This window comes from Macrobrachium nipponense, chromosome 19, assembly GCF_015104395.2.
Source record: "Macrobrachium nipponense isolate FS-2020 chromosome 19, ASM1510439v2, whole genome shotgun sequence".
In the NCBI taxonomy this organism is placed as follows: domain Eukaryota; kingdom Metazoa; phylum Arthropoda; class Malacostraca; order Decapoda; family Palaemonidae; genus Macrobrachium; species Macrobrachium nipponense.
The window spans coordinates 17833698-17845773 of NC_061088.1; the positions used below are offsets into that span (position 1 = coordinate 17833698).

The window sequence follows — 12076 nt, forward strand, 5'->3', positions numbered from 1 at the left end:
CAACAAATATACTCAGAATTTGTTATTGATTTTAGTTCCTATTTGTTTTGATAATGTATGAGCTGTAATTATAATTGTACAAAATAAAGTAAAATTCTGAAATATTTGTCCATGTAATGATTCGTTGTCAGTGATCCTGGTAGTTGTGATGCCAGATAACTCATAATTTAGCTCATTGAAAAATATGCTCTTGTTATAAACAAGTATTGTATTTATAGTGCTTGTATGCTATCTTGCTTGCTTTTTTGTGTAGAGATGGCTTACCTGTGGACACTGACTCAAGAGTCTTTGTGCCACTACTTCAGAAAGATCGTTGGTATATGTGTAGGGCCTGAACAGGGCACATTTTGACACTCCACATATACCTATATAAGAACAAAATGGCAGATGGAAAGGTTATCTGAAAAGACTGGATGATAGTGAAATACAAAAGACCATTTTGTATAGTGAAATGCAGAAGAAACAAAATAGTTGAAGATATCTCATATACTACTCTGTGAAGTGTGGTTTGTATTTTAATAAAGCAAAGTAATTGATGGTGAAGAAAGTGTCCAGGATCACATTTTTGGAGACAGTATCAGTGTCACAGAGGGAGGGGTGTAGTATATAGCATAACTTACATGCACACCAAGAGTTGGTAAGCTTGATCTAGCCATTCATTCATTCAAGCGGTTAGTGAAGTACTAGCAAGCAAACTAGCTTTATATTGCTGTCCACATATGTAAGTAGAAACTGCTGAAAATGTGTAAACTTAAAGACTAAGTACCAGTTGCTTTGATATACTCTTATTATTTATATTTCTTTTTATCACAAAGATTTGTACGTACATAACACAAAAGCATTTGGTACTTAGTCTTTCATTATGTCACTCCTTTTACAGTTCCTGATTAAAAGAAATACTCTTATTTTTAGTAATTTACACTTTTATATGAAAGCTTTTACATTGCTTTTACATGAAGTCCTCTTGGGTCCTTTACTTTTTCTGGAATTATGTAAATTTAGATTATTTGCTTTGTATTTGATAACAATCCTGCAATATAAATGAGTTCATAATTTACTACTTGCACATTTAAAATAGCTCTTGTAGATTCTGGAAAGCTTCTAGTATAGCACTGTTAAGTAATTATTATCTTTTCTTTTCAGTTGGTTTACATAACAAGAAACCCACGTGACACTGCCATATCGTACTTTCACTTTATGAGATTACTGACGCCCTGCAGTTTCCAGGGAACTTTATCAGATTTCATCAGAATGTTTCTCTCTGACACAGGTATATGTATATGGTGAATTCATTGATATTGAAGACATTCTGAGTTTAGTATAGAATGGTCTAGGCATTAATGATAGTTATCTTAATAGCAAGGAAAATACTTTTGCTGTACAGTAACATGAGTACCTATTTGATTAATACCTTATTTACATCAGAATATTTTATTTTACATCTGATATTTTTGTCCACAATGATTTGATGTCAATGATTCTGGTTGTTGTGTTACCAGAAATTATGCTTTATTATAACAAATGTGTTTATAGTGCTTGTGTGCTATGCTTCATGCTCTTTGATGCAGAGAGATGACTCACCTGTGCACACTGACTCAAGAGTCTTTGTCATTACTTGAGAAAGATCCTTGGTTTACCCTGGTCTTATGTTGTTTGTTCATGCCACTTACCTGACAGATATATATATAGCTGTATTTCTGAAGTCCGACAGAATTTCAAAACTCGCGGCACACGCAGTGGGCGGCCAGGTGGTAGTACCCATTCCCGCCGCTGGGAGGCGGATATCAGGAACCATTCCCATTTTCTATTCATATTTTTTTTCTGTCGCCGGGTCGGTAAAACAACTGTTTACAGACCTCCGCTCAGGATTTTTTGGATTTGGCTCGCTTTTAAGTATCTGATTGTCTTTTGGTATTGATTTGGATTGTTGGATTGGCATACGCGATAGTGGACCGTTTTTTGACTTTGGATTGGCTTTTCTGTAAACGTGATGTCTGGATCAAGTGCTGTGAGTTTCAGAGTGTGTGTGAGGACTGATTGTAAGGTGAGGCTACCGAAAGCATCGGTAGACCCCCACACAGTATGTATGAGTTGTAGGGGGATAATTGTTTGGTGGATAATCGGTTTTGGTGCAATGAATGTGAGAGATTGACCGATGATGATTGGAGAGTATATGAGTCCTATCGGCGTAAATTGGAACGCAATAGGATCAGGAGGTCTTCCTCCAGGAGTGGTTCTACCAAAGGTAAGGCTAATAATTCACCTGTATTAACACCTGTAGAGTTTGCATCTCCTAAACCTGTGTTGCCTTCGGGCCCTGAATCTGTGTCGGGAGAAGCTAATGCTCTCTCTCTTATTTTGGAGTCTCTACGCACTCTGGAGACCAAAGTGAAAGCCTTGGAAACTGGCTCAGTTCAAGTGTGTGATCGTGCCCCTAGTGTTGTGGAGGGGCGTCAGATCGGCCCCATAATGCCTCTAGGCTAGACCTCTATCGGACTCCCAAGACTCAGGGAGAGGGTATGTCGAAAGCCGCAAGAGGGTTACGGGGGCTCCCCACCGATCTGGCGTCCCTTCGGCAGGCCTTGTTGCAAAAGTCCTAGGCTGTCTGTCAAGGAGCGCTCACAGGCGCGCATCCTTAAGGACTGTTTTTCGTCCTCCGAAGCGTCCTCCCCGCGCAAGGGGTGGAGCGCTCGGAGAGACTCTCGTCCGCTGAAAAGGACGTTTCGTGTTGAGGACGCTTCACGTCCTGTATCGCCGCTTTCTTCGGAGGACGCGTATGACGCTTTTCCTCCTCAGAAAAGGGGTAAGATCTCCTCCGATGAGGACGCTGGGTTGCGTGCACAGGCGCGTATCCCTGAGAAGCAGGTAGCTGTACCTGTGAGAAGGAAGGAGGCATCCCCTCGCCCCTCGTCTTCTCGCAGGATCAGTCCTGCTCCCTCTGTTCGTTCCTCTCCAACGAAGAACATTCTTTTGTCCCTTCAGGACCAGCTATCGACGCTTATGGCTCAGAGGACTCGCCCAGCAGCAGTCGAGCCTAAGCGGAGGAAGGACCTTAGACTGCCCGTCAAGAGGACGAAGCAGTCTCCTTCTCCCTCTCCTCGTTCGTCTCTTTCGCCGATCGCGTCTCCTTCGGCGATTCGCCGATCTCGTTCGTCCTCTAGGAAGACGTTGCGTCAGGACGCTTTTGAAGACGCTCGGCAGGACGCTCGGCACGACGTTCGACAGGACGCTCGACAGGATGCTCGACAGGACGCTCGGCAGGACGCTTGGCAGGACGCTCGGCAGGACGTTCAGCAGGACGCTCTTCAAGACGCTTTGGGGGACTCCGGCCAAGAAGAAGCCGTACTTCAAGACGCTGGTTTGCGCGCACAGGCACGTATTCCGGATAACATGTCTTCCCTTTCGTTTAAGAAACGTAAGGACGCTTCTCTGGCAAGTGAGGCTGCCTCGGGTGTCGCTAAGGACGCTTTTCGCCGTCAGGACGCTCTGCCTACTTCGAGTGGTAAACGTCACAAAGAAGACAGCCTAGATAAGGCTTCATCCAGTAAGCATAGGGGGTCTTTGATTAAGGCAAGACCCGACATACGTACGCCCTCTCCGGAGAGGCGGTCTCCTCTTCCGATTAGAGAAGAAGGAGAGCTGAGTAGTCCTGCTGACTCTGTTGAAGAGGAACCTTCTGCTGCCTCTTCAATCTCGGATTATAAAGTTCTCGTGCGGCTGTTGCGTTCGTCCTTCGAGGACAAGTTTCAGCCTGCAGCTCCCAAGTCTCCTCCTTCGCAGTTTTCATCCTCTAAGACTGGTAAGACTCCGGAGTTTGTTGAGATGAAAACTTCGCTCTCCACTAAACGGGCGTTCAAGAAACTCCAAGATTGGATGGAACGAAGGAGAGATCAAGGCAAGACAACTTTCGCATTGCCTCCAGCTAGACTCAGCGGAAAAGGGGGTATTTGGTATAAGACCAAAGAAGAAGTGGGGGTTAGAATCCCTTCTTCAGCACAAGGAGATTTCTCCAGCTTGGTGGATTCTCAGAGGAGGTCCCTTTTATCCACTGCTAAAGTGACCTGGACCCCTACGGAGACGGACCATCATTTGAAGGGTCTGCTCCGGACTCTTGAAGTTTTCAACTTCCTTGACTGGTGCTTGGGAGTTCTGGATCTGCAATCGAGAAGCCCAGAATCTCTCAGTCTGGGGGAGCTGTCCAGCGTGTTAGCATGCATGGACAAAGCCGTCAGGGATGGTTCTGAGGAGCTCGTCTCTCATTTTGGGACGGCCTTCTTGAAGAAGAGAGCTTTGCTGTGCAATTTCACGGCTCGTTCAGTTACTCCAGCTCAGAAAGCGGATTTGCTTTTTTCTCCTCTTTCTAACCATCTCTTCCCCCAGACTTTGGTGAAGGACCTGACAAGCAGTTTGCAAGAGAAGGCAACGCAGGACCTCTTAGCCCAGTCCTCGAGACGTTCGGCAGTCCCTTCAACTTCTTCAGCTTTTGTTCGACCGCCGAAGAAGGTTAAGCCCTTTCGTGGGGCTCCCCCCTCGAGAGCAGCTCCTCGAGGGAGAGGTTTTTCACGAGGAAGAGCTTCCTTTAAATCAAAGCCTTCCAAGTGAGAAGCATGTCCTTCAGACACCAGTCGGAGCCAGACTGAAGTTTTTTGCGGGTGGGAGTGTGGAGAGAGAGAGACACGGACTCTTGGTCCCTCAAGATCGTGGAGCAGGGGTACAGATCCCCTTTTTAGATCTTCCTCCTCTTTCTACGACTCCCAGAGACCTTTCTCCATCCTATCAGGGAGAGAAGAAACAAGTTTTATTCGATCTTCTTCAACAAATGATCGAAAAAAGAGCGGTGGAACAAGTCGCGGACCTGGGGTCTCCAGGTTTTTACAACAGGATTTTCCTAGTACCAAAGCAGTCGTCAGGTTGGCGTCCAGTTCTAGATGTAAGCAGGCTCAATCTTTTCGTGGAAAAGACCAAATTCACGATGGAGACGCCTCATTCTGTTCTGGGAGCCTTGAGACCGGGCGACTGGATGGTGTCCTTAGACTTGCAGGACGCGTACTTTCACATCCCGATCCACCCTCTTTCAAGAAAGTACCTAAGGTTTGTCTTAGACAAAAAAGTGTGGCAGTTCAGAGCTGTGTGTTTCGGCCTGACCACGGCTCCAATGGTGTTCACCGTAGTCATGAAGAATGTGGCGAGGTGGCTACACTCTTCGGGGATAAGAGTTTCCCTGTACCTCGACGACTGGCTTATCAGAGCGTCGTCGAGAGAAAAGTGTCTGAAGGACTTGCAGTTCACTTTAGCCCTAGCAAAGTCCCTGGGACTTCTTGTCAACCTCGAAAAGTCGCATCTGACCCCGACACAGTCCATCGTGTATCTGGGGATTCAGATGGATTCAGTGGCTTTTCGAGCGTTTCCGTCCCAGGAACGTCAGCGGCTAGGATTAGAAAAGATCTCGGCCTTCTTAGGGAAAGAGACTTGCTCGGCGAGGGAATGGATGAGTCTGCTGGGAACCATTTCCTCGCTAGAAAGGTTTGTTTCCTTGGGAAGACTGCACCTCAGGCCTCTCCAGTTTTTCCTTGCGGACGAGTGGAAGGCCAAGGACGATCTCAATGCGATATTGAGAATATCTCTTCCAATAAAGAGCCATCTAAGATGGTGGTTCGACCCACAGAAGCTACAGGAGGGCGTGTCCCTAAGTCTTCTGAGCCCCGACCTAGTGTTGTTCTCCGACGCTTCCATCACGGGCTGGGGAGCAACACTAGGAGGGAAGGAAGTGTCAGGCTCCTGGGGAGGGGAACAGGTAGCCTGGCACATAAATGTCAAAGAGCTTGCAGCAATCTTTCTGTCTCTGCAGTTCTTCGAAAGGAGTTTGAAGAACAGGATTGTTCAGGTAAACTCCGACAATACCACAGCACTCGCTTATTTGAAGAATCAGGGAGGAACACACTCCAGAACTTTGTTTTTCCTGGCGAGGGAGATTCTGCTGTGGGCGAAGAGAAGAAAGGTTACGATCCTGACGAGGTTCATTGCAGGAGTGCAAAACGTCAGGGCCGATCTTCTCAGTCGTCGGGAACAAATCCTACCGACGGAATGGACCTTAAACAAAGACGTGTGTCGAGACCTCTGGTCGACTTATTCGCGACGTCAAGGACCAAGAGACTTCCTCTTTATTGCTCACCGGTCCTGGATCCGGAAGCGATCGCTGTGGACACGTTGCTTTGGAATTGGACGGGTCTAGATCTGTACGCCTTCCCACCATTCAAGATTTTGGGGGAAGTCATGAGGAAGTTTGCGGCCTCAGAAGGGACGAGGTTGACCCTGATCGCTCCGATGTGGCCAGCGAGAGAATGGTTCACAGAGGTCATGTCTTTCCTTGTAGACTTTCCAAGGACATTGCCCTGGAGGAAAGATCTACTCAAACAGCCTCACTTCGAAAGGTTTCACCAAAACCTCTCCGCTCTGAGTCTGACTGCGTTCAGACTATCGAAAAGTTGGCCAGAGCGAGAGGTTTTTCGAAAGCAGCTGCGAGAGCAATCGCAAATGCAAGACGTGCTTCTACAAGAGCTGTTTACCAATCGAAGTGGGCTTCCTTCAGGGCATGGTGTAAAAAGGAGGGAGTTTCCTCTTCCTCGACCTCTGTGAACCAGATAGCTGATTTTCTGCTCTTTCTCAGGAATGTGCAGAAATTAGCAGTCCCTACCATCAAGGGATATAAGAGCATGTTGTCAGCGGTTTTTAGGCACAGAGGCCTTGACCTTTCTGACAACAAAGACATTCATGATCTTTTAAAATCTTTTGAAACTTCGAAGATTCCTCAAACGAGACCTCCTTCATGGAACCTTGACGTGGTTCTTAAGTTCTTAAGTGTCAAGTCCTTTCGAACCTCTTCAAGCAGCGTCTCTTCGAAACTTGACAAGGAAGGCTCTTTTCCTAACTTCTCTGGCGACGGCTAAGAGGGTTAGTGAAATACAAGCTTTTAGTAATTTAGTGGGATTCAAAGGAGACAATGCTGTCTGCTCTTTGAGCCCAACTTTCTTGGCGAAGAATGAAAATCCTTCTAATCCTTGGCCGAAAACTTTCGAGATCAAGGGTATGTCAAGTCTGGTGGGCCAAGAACCAGAGAGAGCCTGTGCCCTGTCAGGGCTCTCAAGTTCTATGTACATAGAACAAAAGAGGTAAGAGGTCCCTCAGGTAATCTCTGGTGCTCTGTGAAGAGACCAGAGTTACCTTTATCTAAGAATGCTGTTGCTTTCTTTCTGAGGGACGTCATTAAAGAGGCTCATTCATCTTTCCAGAAGACTGATTTGAGCCTCTTACGAGTGAAAGCTCACGAAGTTAGAGCTGTCGCTACCCATCTCTTGCCTTCCAAAAGAATATGTCAATCAAGGACATTCTTGATTGCACCTTTTGGAGGAGTAACTCCGTCTTCGCCTCACATTACCTAAGGGATGTGAGAACGATTTATGACGACTGTAATTCACTTGGGCCATACGTTTCTGCGGACACAGTCTTGGGGTCCGGAAGTAGCTCTTTCCCTATCCCTTAGTTAGGTTTAGGTTAGTTTTACTGTTGTGTTTTTAGGTTGTGGTGAGTCTTATGTGAAGATCTCCCATCCTTTAGTTAGTTTTAAGGGGTCTTTGGATAGTTGGTCAGGTGGTGGTCAGTTGCTTTGTTGCCCTCATATGTATGGCTCGATGGTCTTGTCACGTTGAGGTCACTTACCCGTTGACAGATCATCCAGAGCGCACCAGCACTACAGGTCTCAGCCTTAAGTGACAGTAATCACACAGTCTACTTTGCTAACAGGTGAGGAACCAAGATGTATATCATCTACTTAATTTAAGTTTCCTAAAAAATCCTATTCTGTCTCTTCCCACCATCCGAAGGTGGGATTCAGCTATATATATATCTGTCAGGTAAGTGGCATGAACAAAATGTTATTGTTATTATACAATTAAGTTTGTTCATACTTACCTGGCAGATATATATAATTAAAGTGCCCGCCCTCCTCCCCTCAGGAGACAGGGGCATTAATAAAATATGAATAGAAAATGGGAATGGTTCCTGATATCCGCCTCCCAGCGGCGGGAATGGGTACTACCACCTGGCCGCCCACTGCGTGTGCCGCGAGTTTTGAAATTCTGTCGGACTTCAGAAAATACAGCTATACATATATCTGCCAGGTAAGTATGAACAAACTTAATTGTATAATAACAATAACATTTTTTATTGAAGGAATTTTGTAAGCAGGAATAATATCTTTTACCTTGTTCATACAAGAATGTAGACTCAAGAAGACTAACCTTGTTTACAACTATTTACCTTCCAGCAAACAATGGTAAGTTACTGGCAGAATGCAGTAGCCCTAAAAAGCAAGTACAGTATTAAAAAAACTGAAAAAAAACAATATAAGTTGAATGCAGCTGATGCAGCCATCACTTTCTCACTTTCAACAGTATAGTGAACCCCCGCTATATCACGGTTCAGCAGTCAAGCAAATAAATTACGGAAAATTCACCGCAAATTGTTTTTGTAGAGCAATATTTGGTAATTACATATTGTATTTTCATGTTATTTTCATGACTAGCATACGACACAACATGGAAACATCATGCAAAAACTCCACTCCAAGGGACTTAAGAGGCCACTTACCAATATTTATTAACTTTTTAACAAACAGAAATTTTCAAGTAAGAGTAGAAAATTCCTACTCAGTAACCTATAAACTGGAAGAAGGAATCTCTTAAGGTAGTGTCTCGAGCTGTACGTTGTTTGCTTTAGCAATCAATGACATTACTATAAATTTGACCAAGTGATGTAAAAACAGTTTATATGTTGATGACTTTGTTATTTACTATACAAGTAGCAATTTGAGACATGCTCAATACTACCATTTCAAATATATGTAGATGGACAAATTCAGTTGGATTTAAATTTTCAACTGATAAAAGAAAAGCAATCATCTTCTACAAAGACAAAAGATGGCTGAAGAACCAAACAATCAAACTTCACCTTTATAGGCAGTGATATTTGATCAACATTTAACTGGAAAAGGAAAGAGCACATCAAATACATTAAAGGCAAGGGCATCAAAGCCCGTGCCATATTGAAAAAGTTATCACACACTAATATAGTATAAGGCAACAGTCTTATCTAGAATAGATTACTGCTGTCCAATATATTCATCCGCCTCAGAATCTGCATTAAAAACTCTCGATGCGGTGCACCATGAAGGTGTGCAATTGTGCACAGGAGCGTTCCGATCATCCCTAAGAAGCTTGCTTCTGGTAGAGGCAAGTGTATTGCCCTTGAAGCATCACCATAATTTAATAACAATACGAAGAGGTCTTTCACTACAAGCAGGATCATCATCTGCAGCTGTCTGCTTTCAAAATTATGATCCAGAAACAGAAGTTCATAGTCCAAAAGAGCTAAATACCTAATGAGCTTACATAACATAAATCCAATTAGAATACATACAATATTATTGGATACTGTAATGTATAACTTTTTAAAAGAATCAGAAAAGATGCATATTCATCGTGTATTTATTTCGTAAACATACGTAGCCGTCAGCAGCCTGACATCGCTCAATTAGGTATGCCGATGTCGGTCTGAATCTGATTCCCATTTCATGTCCAATTTTTTTTTTTCTTTGTTTCCCACTGATATGTCATAGTCAGAATCCATTGAAACTCCAAAATTGGCTTTTCTTAATAAATTACTAAATTATATCATATTATGTATGTAGTATACAGTATACTGAAGGCTAGGCTACTGTATTCATATATATTTGATATAGTATGTATGTACCATGATATCATCGTCATCGTATAGGCGAGGCTAACTTGTTAAATGTTATTCAATTTCTCTTTGTACTGAATCATCATAAGCCAATGTGCATTGAACCTAGAGAATAAGTTGAAATTAATAATTAGTATGCCATATATGTAATAAAGTATGCTGTGTAGTGTAGACTATAGGCTACTCTATATGTAAAGATGGTACTGATTACCCTAGTGTAAACTACGCTAGTATAATATTCTTACAGTAAATTAACATGGACCGACTACTACCTGTAATGTAAAAATATATCAGTCCTATTCTCATTAACATCATTTGTAATATAACTATGGTAATTTTTTACTATCGTACGATGGTTGAAATTCAAGCAAAAAGGCTGTTTTTATAGGATTGGTTGTTCACAGCAAATCAGCTGTTTCTGGCTGTATGCATTTACCAAACAAGTATATCATTGCTACCGATACTTTTTGCATTCTCTTTTACTTTTTAAACTTGAGTAGAAGATGGGATAGATTAAGAGATGGAGGAAAAGGGGTTAGCCTAACTAAAAAATGGAATAGATAAGAGGAGAAAAAGAGGTTAGCTTATTGTTAAATTTTGGTCTTGTAAATTTAACTTACATGATACATGAGATACATTATAAAATCAATTTTTGAGGGTGAAAATTTGGGGGTCGCATGATATGCGAGATTGCGTGTTATGTGAGTATATACGGTATGTGATACCAAAAAAAATTGTTTACCTTTTTTTAAAGTTCAAAGACATGTAACTCTGACAGTTTTCAAGAAAAATGCTCAATTTTGTTTAATTTTGTACCTGAATGATTGCTCCATACAATGTCATAAAAATTCCCCCAAAATAACTTATGTAGATAAAAATAATAATGAGATACGATTACGAGATACGCGACAATTTGCACTTTCCCCATAAAAAAATTATTTGCCCAGAAAATATTGTTATAAAGTCAATGTTGTAAATCCATAATATACTCAGATAAATTAAATATATTTTTCAGTGCAAAAGTTGTCATTACACCAAGAAATACAGACACTCCTCTGTTTATGAACTTTCAACTTATGAAGCCTCAGAGTTATGAAGAACTTTGATTATAAATTAAAACTGTATTTTACCGTACTATTATCATAATTTGCTTAATGTTTTTAGGTTTTAAATATTCATATTAATAAGGTACTCTATAGAATACAGTACAGTACATACTAGTATTGTGTTTTTGTATAAGAGAGACATAAATAGCACTGTACATATTGACTCTTGAGTATATTAGATTGGACTTACAAACAAATTAAGATATGAACAGCCGTTCGGGACGTAACTTGATCATAAGTAGAGAATGTAACATATTTGTGAGTAGAGGACTATTAGTATTAAGTATTAGGTTAGTTCTGTGAGTTCAAAATGTAGTTTGAGTGATCTTGTTCAAATATGTAATAATAATGATAATAGTAATAATTAATAATATTAATTTCTATTGCAGTTATGTACAGCCCATTCTTTGATCATGTGTTAGAGTACTGGAATAGGCGAGAGGTATCCAATATTCTGTTTATAACATATGAGGATTTAAAAAAACGTCCCATCCATGTTATACAGAGAGTGGCAAAATTTCTTGAAGTAAGTTTTTTGATTGTTTGTCATTTTGTGTAGGTGAAAAGATATTAGTTGTCAGTTGTTTACTGCATAATATTGAAGTTATAGAGTAGGAACACCTACAGTTAACAGTCCTCTGTACTTTCCAGCTGTGTATTATGATTGTTTTTGCTATGCCACCATTTTATAGAGGTGGTACAATTTTCTATAAACACTTGGATTGAATGTTTAGTGAAGGGACAGTGCGGAATTGCTGTCAGCTGTAGGATATCTAGAAAGTACTGCATTGGATTCAAGTATGAGTATATGCTGTAATATAGGGCCTTTGGTAGGTATTTAAAAGACTTTGCAACTTTTCAGAAAGCCAGACCCCAAAGTATGTTTTGTGTTTAGTTGTGGTGCTGTGCAATACCTGTAATATTTGTTTTTACTAATCAGATATTTCAGTTCCTACTTTCGGAATATTATTGTGAATCAGCTTTGAGTCGGCCAAATCAGTGTTGAAAATATTCAGGGTAATTGTAATATTTTCATATATGTAATGACACTAAAAAATATGCAAATTGGAAATTTTCCTCACTAGAGTTGCAATATTCTTTAATAAAGATCCCATGTATGGACTGTGATTAATTTTATTTGTGCCAGACAACTTAAGTATTAAATGTCAGAA

General features: G+C 41.6%; 1 protein-coding gene across 5 annotated transcripts in view; it reads left to right on the plus strand.

Moving 5' to 3' along the window:
* The window catches only part of LOC135214382 (sulfotransferase 1B1-like), a 36652-nt gene that overhangs the window by 11204 nt on the left and 13372 nt on the right, over positions 1–12076 (plus strand). For all 5 annotated transcript variants that reach the window (XM_064248636.1, XM_064248628.1, XM_064248661.1 and 2 more), the window contains exons 6-7: positions 1144–1270; positions 11294–11430. In XM_064248636.1, coding sequence (XP_064104706.1) covers positions 1144–1270; positions 11294–11430 — 264 coding nt within the window. The remainder of the gene's footprint in view (positions 1–1143; positions 1271–11293; positions 11431–12076) is intronic.